General features: G+C 42.9%; 1 protein-coding gene and 1 non-coding gene across 2 annotated transcripts in view; one reads left to right on the top strand and one right to left on the bottom strand.

The window, feature by feature from the left end:
* Hhat (hedgehog acyltransferase) overlaps positions 1-19,571 on the top strand; it is a 225,429-nt gene that overhangs the window by 18,769 nt on the left and 187,089 nt on the right. Inside the window, exon 4 of the mRNA XM_042681974.1 lies at positions 13,428-13,541. Coding sequence (XP_042537908.1) covers positions 13,428-13,541 — 114 coding nt within the window. The remainder of the gene's footprint in view (positions 1-13,427; positions 13,542-19,571) is intronic.
* Positions 2,504-2,619, bottom strand: LOC122109794. Its single transcript, XR_006147759.1, has one exon. It is a non-coding gene; the product is annotated as a U5 spliceosomal RNA (small nuclear RNA).

Below are 19,571 nucleotides of genomic sequence, written 5' to 3'. Positions count from 1 at the left end.
GACAGACTAACAATAAAGAAGTGATCATGTGAAGCTGCCACAGTTTGATCTAAACGACACAAAGATATGTTGTGTATTTTTCACGACTAGAACAAAATACCGTAGGCAAGGCGTTTTATAAAGCGGTTGTTTTGTGGGCACAGCTGTGATGTGCAAAATGGCGGAGCCTTGTGTGGTGATGACCTCATTGCTGGCAGGGCGCCAAGGTGGCCCAGGGCACCGCGTGCCAGGGCCGGTGCGCATGTGTGTGTTCATCTGCCTCTGCCTGGCCTCGCTTCCTATAAAGCCACCGGGATTCAGTCCTGGGAGCTCTCCCCTAATTACCTCATTTAATCCTAATTATTCCCCAAGACAGGACCTCTAACCGCCATCGTTGGATTAATTTCCACTTCTTAATACCTCACAGTGGAGATTAAATTTCAACCCATGAAGCCGGGGGTGGGGGGGCTAGGGTGAGGGGACCCTTTGTGTCAGTGCAGGTTGTGACCCAGCGCTTCAGGTCATACTGAGTCCTCTGGTATTATCCTCCCCCCCACTCCCCCAGCCACCCCCCACCAGCCCTCCACAGGCTCCGAGTCTCACCAGCAGGGCTGGGAGATGCTCGCTCATCTCTGTATCTTCTCTGCCTGGAACAGAGCAGGTGGGGATTTCGTTGAAGGTGAGGTGGGAGAGAGCGCATGTATGGAAGGAAAGGCTAGGCTGACATTTATTGTCACAGGAAGGGACTGACCGGACCTGAGCAAGCGTACACGGCCTTCTAGGAGGTGGAGGCTGGCCTGCCAGGAGCTCCAGAAACTGGCAGGATCTGCAGTAGAGACGGCTGTATTAGGGAGATGGTGACTCCACGCAAAGCTTCCTTCAGAACAGGGAAGGGAGCAGGCCGGGGCCTCGCCTCCATGGGTCTGAAGAATCATAGCCCCAGTCAGGAGCACTTCTCATCCGTGGCTGCCTTTCTCTGCTTCCCTCCCTCCCTCCCTCCCTCCCTCCCTCCCTCCCTCCCTCCCTCCCTCCCTCCCTCCCTCCCTCCCTTCCTTCCTTCCTTCCTTCCTTCCTTCCTTCCTTCCTTCCTTCCTTCCTTCCTTTCCTCCTCCTCCTCCTCCGTCGTCATCGTCGTCGTCTTTCTTTCTTTCTTTCTTTTTCTTACTTCCTTTCTTTTTCTTTCTTTTCCTTTCCCTCCCTCCCTCCTTCCCTCCCTCCCTTCCTCTCTTTCTTCCTCTCTTTCTTGGGTATGTTGCCTCTCTTAGGATTTTCTAGCAAGCATTGTAGGAAGGTTTATTTCTGCCCACTGAAGAGCTACTCTTCTAGAGTGGTTGGGAACAGAATCTTTTTAAGTGAAGCAACATAGGCCAAAGGGAATGTCTGACAGGGTTGTTCTCTCTGCAGGTTTGGGGGCTGGGCTCAGACTTATTTGCTTTACTGTTATGAGTGTGCTGCAGCCTGAGAAAATATTTAACCGATCCCATGTTGAACACCACTCCTTTTATTGGTAAAATATTTACTTATTTGTGCAGCTACTGGGGTTTAAGCTCAGGGCCTGGGTGCTGTTCCTTAGCTTTTTTTTTTTTTGCTCTGGTGCTCTACCAACTTCAACCCTGGCTTTTTGATGGTTCATTAGAGAGAGGAGTCCTATAGACTTTTCTTTCTGGGCTGGCTTTGAATAAACCTTAGTCTTCAGAGTCGCTAGGATTACAGGCATGAACTGCGGTGCTTGGCTTTAAAATGTCTATTTCTAGCATTAGGATTCTTTGAAGTTACAGCCACAGCTGGGGTATAGGTTTTTGATGGATACCTTTTGCAGTTCCTGGCGTGGGTACTCTCAATGTTAGGAACTTCCAGGAAGTAAAGTGAAACGGACGGGTAAACACCCAGACCCCATACAAGTGCTCCACAGGTTGCATTAGAGAGAAGGGGACAGAGTTTATTTCAAAATAGGGCGAGATGAATTCTTCACTTTGGAGCTGACATTTGAAGGGAGGCTTGGGCAAGTGGAAGGGGGGGAGGGGACATTTTCTTCTCTCAGTACAGCTCCCTGAAAGTGGTGCCTGCCAGCATTTTAAAAAAGGTTATTACCTCTTAAAATGGTGACATGACAGTTGATAAGTCTGCGGGAAAGAAATTAGAAGCAGCAGTTAAAGGTAAGAGTCAGATCATGAGACACGGGAGATGGCAGGTGGGGGGGAGGGCTGCAGGCTGATGGTGGTTTGGAGGAAGGAAATGGCAAGGGGGCAGGAGGCTGGAACCTTGGTGGGACTTGACAGTAGCTTCTAGACAGTTTGAGGTGCTTGAAGGTTTGCCTATTACAATTCTACTGCCAGACTAAATGGAGTAACCTAGGTAAAGTCCTCTACATGTAGAAACATACTACATACTTGATAAAGCAGTACAAGGCAGTGTCTGGAAGGCTTTCTCGTATAATAGAACCTTGTTTTCACACACAGTATTTGTGAGTATAAAGAACCATAAGTACCAAAGTAGTAACATCTTATTTTGTAACCTTATAATTAGCCTTGCAAGAGCAAGGCCTCAAAAAATTGATTGAAAACTCAGGTTTGTTCCTCTCCACGGAAATCTTTAGTAAAAGGCGAAAGATTTATACGATCTGAAGAGAAACCAGAGTATACCCTGGGTGCCGTGTAATTCCTTATGCCAGTAACTGCAACTCCTACTGCACACATGGTGTGTTTTTTTGTTTTAAATCTTGAAAAGCTGCTTTCTAAGTAAAGTTGTTTGTATCTGGAATTCAATAAATAAACTTCTCATCATGGGAAATATATTGAGTTTGAAGGAAAAATTTTAGAACTAAGCTTGAAAAGATTTACAGGGGACTATGGGTATGCAAATGAAAAGCCTGAGTCATCCACTTTGAGATTCCACAAACGCCTCAGCGTTGGCAGTGAGTGCACTGAGCCACCACCAGGGGGCGAAGAGAGGTCTGTGTTGCTGAGTTCTAAGCCTTGTGGTTGAACCGTGGAAACTGGTATCCTTTTTGTATCTTAAGACTTTGAGTAATATTCCTATTGCTTTTAAAAAAGGTTTTTTATATTGAAATAAGGATGTTTTTATGGAAAGTTGCAGCAATAGCACAGAGAAATTCTATGGATCTCAATCTGGTTTCCCCAATAGGGGATTTTATTAGTGTATATGTATGAATTGGACTTTCATTGAAATATTCCCATACATGTTGTACTTTTGATCAAATTTAGACCCAATATTGCCTTTTTGTTTTTTCCATCTTATGCTTTTTTAATAATATTTTAATGAGTTCCATGATTCTATTTTCTTTTTTTTCTTTTTCGGGTCCGGTCGTGGGGCCTGAACTCTGGGCCTGGGCGCTGTCCCTCAGCTCTTCAGCTCAAGGCTAGCACTCTGCCACTTGAGCCACAGCACCACTTCCGGCTTTTTTCTTTTTGCTTATGTGGTGCTGAGGAATCGAACCCAGGGCCTCAGGCATGCAAGGCAAGTGGTCTATCACTGAGCCCCCTTCCCAGCCCCCATGATTCTATTTTCAAACACATATAAGAAGTATTCATTCCCCCATCAACTTCCCCTTCCTTCTTTCCATGCTTCCCACCCCTGACCAGTTCTCATCATTCTTTTTTTTGGGAGTGGAGTCTAGATTCTGCATGTGATATTTTATCTTTCTCAGTCTGGTCTATTTGGGTGTAACACGATGATTTCAGGTTCTATTCATTTTTTTCTGCAAATAACATGATTTCATTCTTCTCTATGGTTGAATCTTAAGTGATTATAAGGAGCTCTTAAATCCAGGCACTGGACATGGGTGCCATCCACAGACAGATTGTCTCCCTTCCTCATCCCCAACTCCACATGTGTACAGTATTTCTGTAGGTTATGCACATTGCTAGGATTCTTAGCTATGTGCAAATTGTCTCCTCTGTTATTATGTACTGATTATTTTCAAGCCAGGCAGTTTCCTTTCTCGAAAGTCTACTTCATCTGATTTTAGCACAGCCTCTCCTTTTTGTTTTGATCAATGTATATGTAGTATATCATTGTCCATCCTTTACTTCAGCCTTCCCCTATGTTACATTGAAGTGAAGTCCTTACAGATACCATAGCAATGAATCATTTCTTAACCATCCATTCTACTCATTTTTGTCTTTGTGTGTGTGCATGTGTGCATGCATATGTGTGTATGCACACGTGTACATGAGTGCCAGTTCTAGGGCTTGTACTCTGGGCCTGGGCACTGACTTTTGTACTTAAGGTTAGCACTCTACTACTTTGAGCTCTACCTCAATGTCTGGACTTTTAGTAGTTAATTGGACTTTCCTGCCTGAGCTGGCTTTGATCAAGAGTCCTCAGATCTCAGCCTCCTGACTATATAAGATTACAGGCATGAACCACTGATGTTGGGTTTTTGTCTTTCTTTAAAATTTTTTTGAAAATATCTTTTGTTATGTTTAGGTAGTTGCATAAAGAGGTTTTCAACTCAACGTGTCAATTTACTATGTGTCTTTTCCATACCACCCTTTTCATCGTCCTTATCTTTTAATGAGTGTTTAATTTGGTTGGGATTCATGCAGCTTCCAGAATCTGTATGTTTATATGAATTTTGCTAAATTTGGAAACTTTTGTTTTGCCATTATTTCTTTACAGAGCTTTTTAGCACCACCTTTTCCTCCTCTTATTCTTTCTAGAAAATTCAGTAACACATCTATTAGATCTTTTGCTGTTATACCATAGTTCTCAGAAGTTTCTTGTCTTGGGTCATTTTTTCTCTCTGTGGTTCAAACAGTAATTTCTGTTGCGCTCTCAGTTTAACAGTTTCTTCCCTGGTCACGTGCCTGGTCCCATCCAGTCAGTTGTTGCGTTAATTTTGCTTGCTGCTATTCCTTAAGTCCTGGACCCCTTAGCCAAACAGTGCTCTCCTTCCACCTTTGAGTCAGATGGTGACTGCTATTATATAACACCCATGGATTTGAGCTGTTCCTTAGTGGGAGAGAGTGAGAAATGGGCCTTCTGGATCTTGTCCAGAACCAGAAGCCAGCACGTCGAATTGTGTTAAAGTGAGCTTTAGGCATAACAACAAAGATAACTATTTTATCAACACAGAGTTCATTTCTGAAGTGAGATGGTTGAAGCAGTCAGAGGAAAGAGAGGACAATGCATTCTGAAGATGAGCAGCTCCTTGGTCTAGTTCCCATTTGTTCTGTCCCCAGCCTCCCTACTCCCTCAGCCTCCCAAGAAGGCTGACTGTATTCATCTGCTTCCTGATGTTTTAACAAAATACCCCAAGCTTAGTCTTGGGAAAGAACAGTTTGAGGGGTTTAGGGACCAAAAGTACAAGACTGGTAGCTCCACCTTAGCTGCATCCCAGCACGTTGAAGAAATGCAGTGGGAACTGGCTGTATGCAGGAGAGGCCAGGCCATGAGATAGATAGCTGCGCACCATAACAACCCGCTCTCCAGAGAACCAATCAGGCTTCTGTGAGAACCTCTGTTAACCTCTTGGGAAGGCGATAATTTCCGGGAAGCTACCTCCTCCTAGGGCTCATATTTTATACATTCAGGCATTTCTCAACATTGCCACACTCACTTACATCATCTCTAAGCCATCGCACTGGGCATGCCCAGAAATGCTGCTGGAGGCCGGGTCTCTTGGATAGCTTGGGCAGCTGATGGGCAAGGGAGGCATGTGGGAGAACTTTCCCATCCCTTCCCATGCCTGTTTCCCCCTTCATACAGCAGGTAACATTCAAGGAGAAAGGTGGTATCTAGCATGATGAATGCTCCCTTATTTCCCTAGATGGATGACAAAACCCTTAACTTTGCATTTCTTTCTTTCTTTCTATTTTATCATGCTGTTTAAAATTGGCCTTCTGTTCTGGGCACCTCTACCACTTTGGGGCTCCATCTGGTATCCTAGTTGACTAGTGTATTAGTAGCTTTTGTGAGTGTGCAAAGACTTTCTGAGGACAACCCAGATTCTCTGAGAATGAGGGCTGCGTTAGAGGGTGTGGTGCCCAAAGGGCTGGAGATACTTTTATTCTTGGTGTTTATTGTGACATCTTTCTCTTTGTGGTATGCTGGAGAGCTGACATTAATGGGCTGTATGATTTATTAACATACCTTGTAGACAGAAGTCATACGTTTGTGTAACTTGTTTTCTGGTTAGTCCTTTCTTTTACATTTTTTAATCATAATCTCTGACTTATTTATCAGCTGGACTCATTGCTCCCTTCTTCCTCTATATACTTGTAGAAAACATGGCTAGTGTTTTTCCAGTCTGAGAAGTGTGGGGAAGAGAATATATTTTGTGTCATTGGATTTCATAGTGGCATTTAATGTTTCTTTGTAACACTTGATCCTTCCATGGTATGACTATGACTTGACTATAGTTGGTGTCCAGTGTGCTGATTAAAAGGTGGTATGAGCTGTCAGAGTAGACCCTTGTGGGAGGTTGTTCAATCACTGGGGTGAGCCCACAGTAGGGATTGAATTGGTTTTCTGGGATCTGGACTTGTTTTGGCTTCCTGCGTTATCATGTGATTTCTCTGTCTGTCTGTCTGTCTGTCTGTCTGTCTGTCTCTCTTTCTCTGGCATATTCTTCTGCCATGATGCCATCCACCACAATGTCCTCACCCAAACTAGCACAATGATGTTGAATATCCAGAACTCTGGCCTAAATAAAACTACAAACCTATTTTCTTTATGAAGCACCCAGTCTCAGGCCTATTTTCTCAGTAGCAGAAAATGGATGAATACAGATTTCTTCTTTGTTACTTTTAGGATGAAGGGGAGACAAGTCTACCCATGTGAAGTCTATCCACGTTAAACCGAGTATCTCTGTAGCCATGCGTAACCTAGAGTGACTTCAGAGACGTAGGTAGGGAGAGGGAGATATAATGAAAGGATGCTCACAGGTTAGGATGGCAGTTGGGTTGAAGCTTTTCAAAGACTTTGCCTACCTTAATTAGGAACTCATCATTTGATGAAGCCTTCTCAAGATACTTCTCTCCTCTTTCATAAAACATTTTCCCTCTACCACTGGACTCATTTGCTTGCAGTAGAGGGTGAAGGCCATGCGGAGGCGCTACGGTGCACACGTGGTACTGTCTGTGCTGGTTCTCGTGGTGCTGTTCCCAGCCTGGTCACAGAAGACCTCACCTGTGCAGCATGCGAAAGATGTGCCAGCATAGACTTTGCTATTTATAGAAAAAAAATAAGTTTTATGAGTGGGGCCATTTGATCTTTAAGGAATTTTGGTTGGGAGAGACCGTGGTCTCTGGAAATTGTGAGCATGCAGATGATTTAGCTCACATTAGTTTAGAAGTAGCAAAACAGCTGTTGAAAGAAAAAGAAAACTCTTCCAGTAATTGCTCGATGAATCATCCGCTCGAGTTCATCCAGAGAGCAGTGTCCCTTCTGTGCAGAATTCCTGCAGAATTAGTCTTCTTTTGTGTTCCTTGTCTGGGGATTTTTAGGGCGTTAAGGTGAGCTTGCTGCCTTTGAATGTGCAGGGAAACTCTTATAACTTCAAGAACCTTCTAAAGGTTCTCTCTGATCATAGAGAAGTGTTTACTCAGTGGTGTTAGGAATTCAGTATGATCTCCAAGTACACAATGAACAAGTAATGCTATTTGTGATGTGTTTACACAAAATGCCTAGTATTTGTGCTATGTTGTGTTTTTTGCAATGTGTTAGCTATGAGGGTAAGGAAGGTGGAAAATACATTCATTTCCCTGCTGTTTTTCCATGGAAAGACATGAATAAAATGCATAATGAAAAATACAGACATACAGAGTATGTCATTTTCTATTTTGTCTTAAAGTACAAAAAGAAAAGTGTTTTTTGAAAGTGTCTGTCATAAACACTCATTGCCTGCATTCTCCATTCATTGGATTTCCCTAGCTGGTGTTTGCTTCATGGGATAGATTTATTTCAGAATAATATTCTTCAGTGTGAATTATTATGAAAAGTTAGAGCTGAATTCCAATCAGAAGAAACATTTCTCCTATAGTGTGTTAATTATGGCTTCATTGCAGTCAACAATAGAATCTATCCATCATTTTAAAAACAAAGAAAATGATCGCAAGGATTTACAGATATTTCAGGATAATTGAAAGGGCTGCAGGAGTAACAAGAAGTGAGTTTCCAGAGTCATGAGGCAAATCAAGCTGCACTGTATTTACACAGATCTTGGCATGGGAACCTGGCGCTAGGGTACATTCCTAAATGCTGCCACAGTAAGAAGCAAGAAGACCCTGGAATCCCCAGCATAGACACCATTCTTCCAGAAGCTAGGCCATTTGCAGACACATGAGCTGCAAGGAATTTTGGGATATGTAGTTCTTGACACATCAGACATATAGAAAGTCTTGTAGGGAAGAGTGGAGTAGTAATGGCAGAGCCCATTGGCAGCAGAGCCAATGCAGATACATGATCTTGAGGAATGGCTAAGATGGCTGCTTTTCTGTGACATTGCAGAGGTGATAGCTTTATTGAATGTGATATTCCCCTTTGTTCAACAATATATTCACTATACTTCTTTCCTTTCTTTTTTTTTTTTTTTGTGTCGGTCGTGGGGCTTGAACTCTGGGCCTGGGCGCTGTCCCTCAGCTCTTCAGCTCAAGGCGAGCGCTCTACCACTTGAGCTACAGCGCCACTTCCGGTTTTCTGGTGGTTTATTGGAGATAGGAGTCTCATGGTCTCTCCTGCCCGGGCTGGCTTTGAACTGTGATCCTCAGATCTCAGCCTCCTGAGTAGCTAGGATTACAGGCGTGAGCCACCAGCGCCCGGCCTTTCCTTTCTTTTGACTGGGTTGGGAGCTTGAACAGCTCAACTCTCTTACCCACAGCTATCTGCCTCCAGCAAATATTTGAGAATGGAAACTCCTGGATTTGCGTTTCTGGGGTTATCAAAGCAACACACAGTTTGTTGTTTGCCCATATATTTACCTGACAGATACATACATTATGTTTCATATATGCCAGGCACTATTCCAATTGTTTTCTATGTTTTAGCTTGTTCTTTTTTGTCTTTGTTGTTGTTGGTCCTGCCACTTGGATTCGGGGCCTGGGGCGCTGCCCCTGAGCTTTTTAGCTCAAGGCTAGCACTCTACCATTTTGAGCTACAGTGCCACTTCTGGCTTTCTGGTGGTTAACTGGAGATAAGAGTCTCACAGGACTTGCCTGCCAGAGCTAGCTTCAAATCGTGATCCTCAGATTTCAGCCTTCTAAGTAGCTAGGTGACAGGCAGGAGCCACTGACAACCAGCTTGTTATTCTTACAATGACATCATTTCTTCCGTGTTAGAGGACTGCATTTAAACCAGTATCTTAAAAATGGGTAAGACCATTGTGTAATCTTTCTACTTTTCACACAGGGTTTGTTGACTACTATATGCTGAATTATTGCCGGGCACAATGCTAAACATATGTGTAGACCAAATAGGAAGGAATCCATAGCTCAGTAACCTGTACCAAAGTACAATGTGGGAAGCGGCCAGCCTGAAGGTAGTTGCAGCATAATGTGGAAGCATAGGCAAGGAGCACGAATCCACACTGTGAACAGATGGCTTGAGTGGCATGATCTGGCCAGGTGCTGGTGGCTCATGCCTGTAATCCTAGCCACTCAGGGGGCTGAGATCTGAGGATTGCGGTTCAAAGCCAGCTCGGGTAGGAAAAGCCGTGAAACTCCTTGCCAGTAAACCACTAGAAAACCAGAAATGTGGCTCAAGTGGTAGAGCACTAGCCTTGAGCTGAAGAGCTGAGGGACAGTGCACAGGCCCAGAGTTCAGGCCCCACAACTGATGAAAAAAATGATTATTTTGGTGGTGTGAAGAGGGACAGAGTGGAAGGAATGTTTCACTAGGTAGAAAATGTACCTCAGATTGGGTCTAGCCTAGAGTATGGATAGAAACAATACTTGTAGAGACTCCAGGATATTTTTGGTTAATGATTCATTGGTGTGCTGTGGGTGAGACACTTCTATGACTTTTTCTAGCATCTGCTTCATCTGTAATTGTCAAGATTTCTAAGCCAATAGGGAATGATCTATAGTGCCACCTGTACCTAGAGTAGCGCCACTAGAAAGGACATGGTGCATTGTGGGGAATCCAGTTGAGTAATGTACTTGGCGTAACTGTTGTGGGTCAGGGTGGGTTTCTCTACTTGGGGCATTTTAATGGGTGCTTTGGGATTTTGCCTGACATTGGCACTTGTACACTATTTTAATTTAGTTGACCTCAGCTTTTTAGCCACAGGTTTATTGTCTTCAGCTGGAAAATAGGCTTCTTCAAGCCTGTGGCTTCTTTAGAGTTGTCTGAAGGGAATGCAAGAGAAAACCCAGAATCAGATCTGTCTGCCTGTCATGAGAGGTACCCAGGCAAGGGGTCTGAGTAAGAGCGTGGATCTGGACAGGCTTAAGGCTGATGAGAATTCAGGGCTAGAAGGAGGAAATGTTTACTCAGCGGTGAGTTGACAGCCTAAATCTTCCATTTGCCAGGGATTATTTTTTCTTTTAACTTTTGGGCAATCATCACCTTTCTCTTAGCCAGGACTCAATCCAAGAGTGGATGAGCACAGTACTCTCTTAGTATTTCTTTCCTTTAGCTGGACACTCTTATTTGCACTCACTGGGAGGGATATTAGACATCATGCTACTTCAGCTCTTCACTTTACAAACAAGGAGTCTCAGAGTCAGATAGTTAAGTGACTTTTCCAAGTTTAAACCAGAAGCAAAAATATGGAGAGAACTTAAGTTGTTTGATTTTTTTTTTACTCCTTTCCTCTCCTGCCCCACCAGTTAAAAGGCTCTTTGAATAGATGGCATCTGTAGTACAGATTTCAGTGGAGGGTCTTGCTCTTAGGGAACCATTTTTTTTTCTCCTAGAGGGAAAGTATAGGCATGTGAATTAACTATAATAAAAGTCCTAGAATTGAAGAGAGTGGCTTACAGTGTGGTCGAATTTGGGGCATGCAAGCAAGAAGGGTCCACACCCGAATGGACGTTCAAATTGTACTGTCCATTGAGCACTTAGTTTGTGCATGCGGTTGGGCTGGCTTCGTGGTTAAGGGGCCTTGGTGACACACCCTCTTGGTTGGAGATAGTTTAGTTAGAAGGTGGTGGTGTGGGGCAGAGGCCCCAAGGAAAAGGGCTGGTGCAATTAGAAACATCTCAGGGAACTCTTTCCTCTTTGATGCCTAGCTATGCCCTTGGTTCACTATGGACAAATGATTTGCTTTCCCAGTCTCCCAGTTAACTCTTTTGTAACATGAAGTTCAAAAACAAAACTATTTTATTCCAACTATGGAACATTCTGGAAGAGGTAAAATTATTGAGGCAGTAGCTGGTAGGGAGAGAGACATGAACAGGTGGAGACAAAGAAAGATTTTTAGATTAGTAAAACCACCCGTATGATACTGTGATATATATATATATATATATATATATATATATATATATATATATATACACACACACACATATATTTATATTTATCTAAACTCATGAGTGTCCTGACCAATTATGAGCCCTACTGTAAACTTTGGATGCTGGGTGACGATGTTTGATCCTAATTAGAACAATGGTACTAGTAGGGGATGGTAGGGGATGATGCCAGTAGAGGAGGGTGCGTGTGAAAGGAGATGTGTGTGGGAACTCAGTACTGTGTGCTCAGTTCTTCTGTGAACCCAAAATGGCTCTAGATGATCAAATCCATGAACTAAACAAAACCCCACCATGTTCAGGATTGTTCTGAGGTTGTGTCTTTGGTCAGTGATAGTAGGATAAGGAAAGACTGGTCTCTCTCTGTAGAGAGATTGCCTTGCTGCTCCCTCCCTCCCTTGTTCTTGGTTTTCAGATCATCTTAATTGTGGATGAGGTGGAGTGGGTACTGTGGGTCTTGTAGACTTCTAGTTCCTTAAGGATGAAGAATTCTTTTATGGGTTCCCACATCGTCTGGAATAAAACACTGCTCTGTGTAGGGAGAGAGGTAGTTGAAAAACACCAGGCCCAGAAAGTCTGAATTCCCCAGACCTCAGACTTCTCAGTGTTGCCTGGTTGCTGATCACATGGCTCAGAAGTAACAACCATGTTTGTTAACTTATCCAGTACAGTAAATTCTTCTGTGTAGGTACTCAGAACATTCAGTAGTGACGAAGATGATGATGGTACTGGGGCTGAAGTTTATGCATCATGTTCAAGCTAATGATGGCTAGGATGTAGATAGATTGGTGGTGGTGGTGGTGGTGGTGGTGGTGGCGGTGGTGGTGGTGGTGGTGGTGGTGGTGGTGTGTGTGTGTGTGTGTGTGTGTGTGTGTGTGTGTAAATCCATGCTAAATCTCTAAGATTTGGCTTACTTCCTCTGTTCTTATAGTCTGGTATGAATCAACATTGGGCATATACATACACACACGTATATTCTCTGGAAAACAAACATATTTGTAACTAGTATGAAATTGTCCCTTCATTCTCAGAATCAGAAAGCATTTTTTCCCTCCCTCTAAATCCATTTAAGTGGCTACAAGTTGCATTTGCAGAGATTGGTAAGATGTTCCCTGTCAGTTGTCATTGGAGGATTCCTTCCTCTCCCACACAATTCTTTTAGAAAATTCTGACTTAGTCATGGCGGTACCAAGCTGTTCAATTGGCTAAGCTCGCATTACCCACTTAAGGGTGGCTCCTGTCTGTGTTTCTGCTCTCTGTGCTCAACTTGGCTGCCCTGACCATTTCTGGCACTTCTGAGAAAGCAGGGCTGTGAGGTGAGGGTCTCCGGGTGCCGTGATGCCCACCCCTGCCTTCCCCAGCCAGAGCCTCACACAACCATGGCGTCTGGTACCAATATAGGCAAAAAACACTCCATGGATACAAGGCTTCACCCAGGGGACAGGAGGTGCACCTCTCATTCTTTCACCATAAATCTATATGCAAATTTGTTAATTTCTCTATCCATATAATTATCCTGCTGCTTACTTAAAAGTAATGAACAGGATTTACCTTTAAGTGATATCATTAATATCCAACTTGCATTTCTCTTCTTATTGAAGTGAAAAGAACGAGTTTTGGTATCTAACAGAGATATCTCCAGTTCAGTGCTCGTACCATCCGTTACCTTGGGGAAATCAGTTGATGCTTTTCAGCCTTGTTCCATCTTTTACAAAATGGAATAAGGATACTTTCTATCCCATGTAGGACCCTGGAGAAATCCACTTTAGGGAAGACGCAACTACACAGAAAGTACAGAGTGGGCTTGGGAAATGGCAGGGAGACCAGACCAGCTGGAGGGAGTAGTTCTGGGTGTGTTGGGAGGAAAGAATAGAAATGCTTATATGCTATTTTTACAGAAGTTAGCGTCACATCGGCCTCATTTCTAGCTGTGCTATTAAGTGGGGCTTGTGTTCCATCTCAGACATATACTCAAATCCCTCTGATAATATCAGTTCTTGTTTTGATCTTTTTTAGGACCCGACTGATTTTGAGTGGAGCTTCTGGATGGAATGGGGAAAGCAGAGGCTGCTGTGGCTTTTCCTTGGGCATATGACAGTGTCTCAGTTGGCCATGCTGCTCGTAAGGAAGGTATGAGTCCATGTGGCATTTCCCTTTAAGAAAAGAGAGTTCTTAGCATAAGTATTAGCCTTGGGAACCTGACAAAAGTTGGCAGTGGTCGACAGGAATTTAAGATGGAGGTGTCTTACATGTTCATCCTTTATTTAGGTTCTTGTTTAAGCCATTGAAAATATGACAATTTTAGCGTGACAGTAACTTCCAAAGGTTTACTCTAAGGTCATCCCTGGTCAAACAATCTGGTAGAGAGAAATTATGTGGGTTTTTTTTGTTCACAAGTTTAGAAGAACAGGAATAGTTTTGTTTGGGTATAGGGATAATTTTAATCATGTGTGCTGCTGTGGCTGTTTGCGGGCCGAATTCCCGTAGTGTTTTTTATTCTCTTACCTCAGCCGGGGCGAGACAGTAATGGATTCATTGAAGTAGAAATTCGCTTTTTTCTTCCTGCTCCCCGTCCCTTCTTTTCAATGAAGCTGATGTTCATGAAGAGAGTGAATACTTAGACTATGTTGCTGATGGAAGGAAATCCTACCTAAGAAAGTACATTTTTTTTTTTTTTTTTTTTTGGTCTGTTGTGGTGCTTGAACTCTGGGCCTGGGCGCTGTCCCTCAGCTCTTCAGCTTAAGGCTGGTGCTCTACCAGTTGACCCACACTGCCACTTCTGGCTATTTTTTTTTTTTTTTGCTTATGTGGTGCTGAGGAATCGAACCCAGGGCCTCATGCATGCAAGGCAAGCACTTTACCACTGAGCCACCTTCCCAGCCCCGAAAGTGCATTTCTTTCCAGAGCTGTGTCATATCATCCTTTGGGTTCTCTGCTGGAAAAGTAGAATCAAATCTCAGTAATGCCTTTTAATTGTGTCCTTTAGTGTTATAAGATAGTACTGTATCAAACCTCTGCGAGGTAGTGGTGACTGTGCTTATCAGAGCTGTTTTTAATGGTGTTACTCAAGAATGTTTTCCTTTTAGATGATGATTGAGGAGCTAATAAAAGAAATGATACCAAGTACCACCACAGTAACAGAATCTTGAATTTTTCTAGGGTTTTGGTTTTTTTCTTCCTAAATCTTTTTTTTCTTTTTATCAATGGAGTGTGCCAGATGTCTCTAATTTTGTTCAGATGACTGCACAACCTGGAAAAGTAGTTTCTGCTATTGATATATAACATGCTGCTACTATTGGTATTTTTGTATAAATATACATATGAATAAATATAAAGATAAATATATACATGTGTAAAAAAGTGGATATTTGCAAAGTGATTTCACAGAAGGTTGAATTGTGACCTCTTCTCAGAATTAGCTCCCACGGGGCCTGAGAACTTGCCAGGAAGAGGGCTGTGTATCTAGGAACTGGCTTTTGTCCAGGATCCTCTAATTGTTTCTTCTTCCTAATGTGAAAAAGTAAGTCTGTGCCTGAATGTACCAAGTGAAAACAAAATGCAACTGAACTTACTTGGAAGTCAACACAAGAAACATGTTGGTTCTTTCCAGAAGTTTATGGAAGTGGAGAACCCAGAAGCCCCTGGGGCAAGAGAGCAGGAAGTAAGACTAAGGAATGAGATGTCACTGGAGATGTGCACATAACTTGGGCCATTTATTTTTCAGCTCTCTTCTGAGGGTTGTTCATTTCTGAGCTTACTTTTCATCCTGGAAGAAGGAAGTCTTTCTATTGTGCTACCTTTCTTTAAATAAACTATTGATTGCCTTTTTATATCCAAGTGCTGGATCTTGTTTTCTAAAGTGGCAGCTTAATAAAATATTAGATGCTATCAGATCTGAACATATTTAAAAAATTTAATGTAACTTTTCTGAGCAGACCTAATAATAAATAATACATTTAAAAATTATTTCAAAACTGGAAATGGGTATATTTACCTCAACTATCATTTTAATGTTTATTTCCTTCCACACATTTCTGTTTAATTTTCTTTTCAAAGTTTCTGATTTTCTAGAAATTTAGCATTTTTCTTCCAACATAAAGCTCTTCTGCCCATAGGCAAATGATTTTTTTTTTTTTTTTTTTTTGTCGGTCGTGGAGCTTGAACTCTAGGCCTCAGCTCTTCAGCTTAAGGCTAGCACTCTACCGCTTGAGCCACAGCACCACTTCCAGTTTTCTTGTGGTTTATTGAAGATCAGAGTCTCATGGTCTAACCTGTCTCAGATCTCAGCCTCCTGTGATTACAGGCTAGGATTACAGGCATGAGCCACCAGCACCTGGCAGGCAAATGATTTAATACCCCTAAGTTTAGGGGAAAAATGTTCAAATTCATTAATAATCAACAAATACATCCTAGACCTACCATAATTGATCATTGATACTTTTCTAGTTTGGCAAAACCAAACCAAAATATCCTAAAGATACCAAATATTGGTATCTTACCCAGAGCAAGGGAGTATCAATTGGCTTCCTTTCCCCTGCGATGTATTACCTAGTAAAATCAGAGGTGCCCACCCACAGCTACCAGTGCTAATCCTGACCTACTCCCTGGAGACTCTTCAGGGGATATGAACTAGATTGTTCACTGCAGTGGTGTTCATCATAGAAAGAATCAGTAACAACTCAAATGTCTATTACACGGAAATGGATGAATTATAGAGTATTTATCTCACGAAGTAGAATGATTTCCAGCCAATAATGATCACTATGGCTGAATGTCTGAGTCCTAACCATTTGTGAATACAAGAAATCAGATGGGATTCCATGTGTAGAAAGCTCAGCAATGTGCAAACTAAATGGTATATTCATACGTGCAAAGTCTGGTGTTAAATGGGGCTTAGATATGGCTTATGTGTGGCCCCCAAGTGGTTATGTGTTGGATGGTTGCTCCCCAGTACGGCCATGTCTCACCATTTAGTTTGCTTATTGCTTCGAGCTCACTCAGCCTTCTTCTGTCTGAGGAGGTAGCACTAAAGATCTTTAGGAGGACTGGTTTTGGGACTTCCTCGAGAATTCCAAAATCTGCCTATTACATAAAATGGCGTTGGAGGTATCTACAACCTACATAGATCTTCTCATATAATTTAACTGTTCTATAAAGGTCTTATAAGACTTAATACAATGCAGATGCTAAATAAATAGTTGTACTGTTCAGGGAATGATGATAAGAAAAAAAATGTCTGTGCATGTTTAGTATAGGTGCAGTTCTTTTATGTTTGGTTGAATCCATGGATAAGGAGCCTTCAAAATATGGAGGGCTGACTGTATTTGAAGTATTTCAGAGCCCTTGGGTGAATTATAGTTTTGCTACTCTAAAGATCTATACACTCACACCAGGGACTTCATGTCTTTGAGCCTGGCTCTCGGTTGGGCTATGGGGATGGTGCTCTGGCTTGTTGGCATCGTGGAGAATGTGTGATAAGCAGTGTCATTCAAGATTATGCTTTCATGTGATGAGAGCCCAGTGCTTGGTGGCTGTTGGTGCTGTCTGCTGGCATTTGCTCTTTGGAGGAGGGGCCTCCATGATGTTCAAGGAAGGAGGTGATTGTCTTCAAATTCCACACTTCTCAAGGTCAGAGGCCACGTCCGGTCATCCAGCAAATGTCTTCTTTTGAAACTATTTCAAGCTGGTTCTGGTGGAAAGGATTAGGATATAGCACCCCTTCCTTTATAGGGACTCACACGGTTCAGTGAGAAGTTAGAGGGGAAGTCAGACACCAGTCATTCAGCTATGCCTGAGGTGGTGTTGGGGCTGGGCTGGCTGCAATGGATGCTTGGGACCAACGAGCATGCAACATTGGCCATGCTGGTGTCAGGACAGGCATCTACAAAGGAAGCTTTGGAGCTATGGTTGGAAGGAAATTCAGTTCACATATTTGGCTTCCTGTGTCTTGATATCAGGTATGGGCAGATAGGAGGCCTTGTCTTTTTCTCTGCAGAGCATGACTTATCCAATGTCTGCAGGATGGGTTCTTTGCATTTTGCTCAGAATGAGGCAGAGTGAGCTCTGAGTCCTCTCCCTCGGTGTGTGTCTCATCTCCTGTGTGACCGTAGGCTTCATTGGTGTGCATCTGCTTGTGGCTGGGGCACAGGGCTTTCTTTGTCTACCACTTCTTGGCCTTCTTGTAAGAAAAAACCACAGCTTTGGCCCCATTAGCTGTGGCCTTTCAGCACCTGGGTGTTCCAGGTGGCCTTCATTTGGAGAGTTGTTTTTGGTCCTTATTCAGGGTGGAAGATTTGGGTCACAGTTGTCTTTTATTTCCCTGTTCTCTGAGGCATCATAAGCCATGACCAGTGCTGGAGAGGGACAGGCTTTAATGGTTCTTGCTGGCATAACCAGAATCCCTGAAAGATGCTACCACTCTCCATCTAAAATCTAAGCTCAGGTCTCCCTTCGCTCACACTACCTCCCTTCGCTCACACTGAGAGGCAGGCTACTTTCAAAAGCATATAGTTTCTTCTTTCATTTTTCCTTTTGGTCCTGACAAGTAGTAAAACTTTCCACTGAGCTCACTGATGGAGGTTAAATGCCTTTCCTCCAGACAGGACTCATGCTCTGGGCTTTGGGTAGGGGGGGACTCAATGAAGAACCAGGGCTCTGAGAGAGGAGGCTGTGGGTTTGTTAGGATTGGGCTGTGTGTGGCTGGGTTGTCTCCTTTCTCGGACACTTCTATGGCCTTGCCACCACCTGAGACGCACTGTTCTGTGCACTAAGAACTAAAAATACCCCTGTGTGAACTTTTGAGAAGGCCAGCCTGGTGTGGGGGTGGAGGGTGGGAGCTACTGTTGACTACAGAGTGGTTTTCACTGGATCCCTGGCTGTAGAAGCTGCAGCATTAGCACCTGCCGCATGCTCAGCTCCCCATGGCACGGTATACAGAGGACTGAGAAGCTTGGTCCCCTGTGAGGCCATGGTGAACAGCACTCTCTTCTAGCAGTGTCATATCTATGCAGCTAATATGATCTCTTGCACTGATGGTTCTCCAAGAATCTGACTTTTCTCTCCATTGTATCTGGCTAAGCAGACAAAAAAAAATCCCTTGATAGATGATATCCTTTTGTTTTTTCTTTGTGCTCTGGAATAGCTGTCTAGAATGCAGTTTTTTTTGGACTCTAGGAGAGAGTGGGTGTTTCTCCCCAGTTTTCTTGGGGAAAACACATTACACACATACATATATATACACACATCTATCAACTGCATATATATATATATGTATGTATATATATATATTTCAACAGCAGCTACAATTGATAGTGTAGTATGTTCTAAGCTAAACCATGTATAAGAGTATCGATTGAATACTAAAGAGACAAATATGCTTCCTCACGGTGGGAACCACATTTCTGCCATACTAGTTGAGGACAAGGCTTAGGTCATGGATCCTTCTATGTCAGAATTTTAATGACATTTTGGGGATTGGATTCTAGTAGTATTTTTGTGGACACATAAAGGATTTTGGGGGATTGTAATTCACACAACAGTTCTGCATAGGTGATTCTTTTTGTGTTCTTCAAATCTTTTCGTTTCCTGTCCACCATGAGATGTATAGTTCCCCATTGCAAGTCTGGAGATGAGTGACTGGTATGAAGGTTAGTGGAGAGCATGAGGTTAATGTGATTTGTTTCTATCATGTCTTAGAACTTCCTCCAGGACCGTCTTCCTGTTCTGTTTGGCAGGAGGAAGTCAGCAGGGAATGAGAATATGGAGCACATTTGTCTTCTGAGTAGCTTTTGAAACCATTATTAAAGTCATCGCAGAATGTCTCATGCCAATAGGGCTTATACGGAACATTATGAAGTATTTCCTTAAAGGTTCTTCCAGCTGTTTTCCAAGTCGAGGTAACTTCCGTCTGTGGTTAAACTCCAAATGGATCCCAGTGAACAGGCTTTTTCCAAATGGATCAAATAGCACTTAATCAAAGTGTAACTGCATCTTCGCATATGCATGTAACCATGCAAGCATGGAAAAGAATTCCAGCAGTCAATGCTGTAGGTCATAGTAAAAAGAACCTTCTTTCTTTTTCATTTGTTAAAGTGATGTCCTAAAATAGTCTTTGGCAAACTTGTTCCTGAAAATTGGCCTCTGCCCAGAGGTGAGCCAGTG

Source organism: Dipodomys spectabilis, unplaced genomic scaffold, assembly GCF_019054845.1.
Source record: "Dipodomys spectabilis isolate Male_0828 unplaced genomic scaffold, ASM1905484v1 ptg000069l, whole genome shotgun sequence".
In the NCBI taxonomy this organism is placed as follows: Eukaryota; Metazoa; Chordata; class Mammalia; order Rodentia; family Heteromyidae; genus Dipodomys; species Dipodomys spectabilis.
The sequence above is the reverse complement of the archived record's forward strand: the minus strand, read 5'-3'. Positions and strand labels throughout refer to the sequence as shown.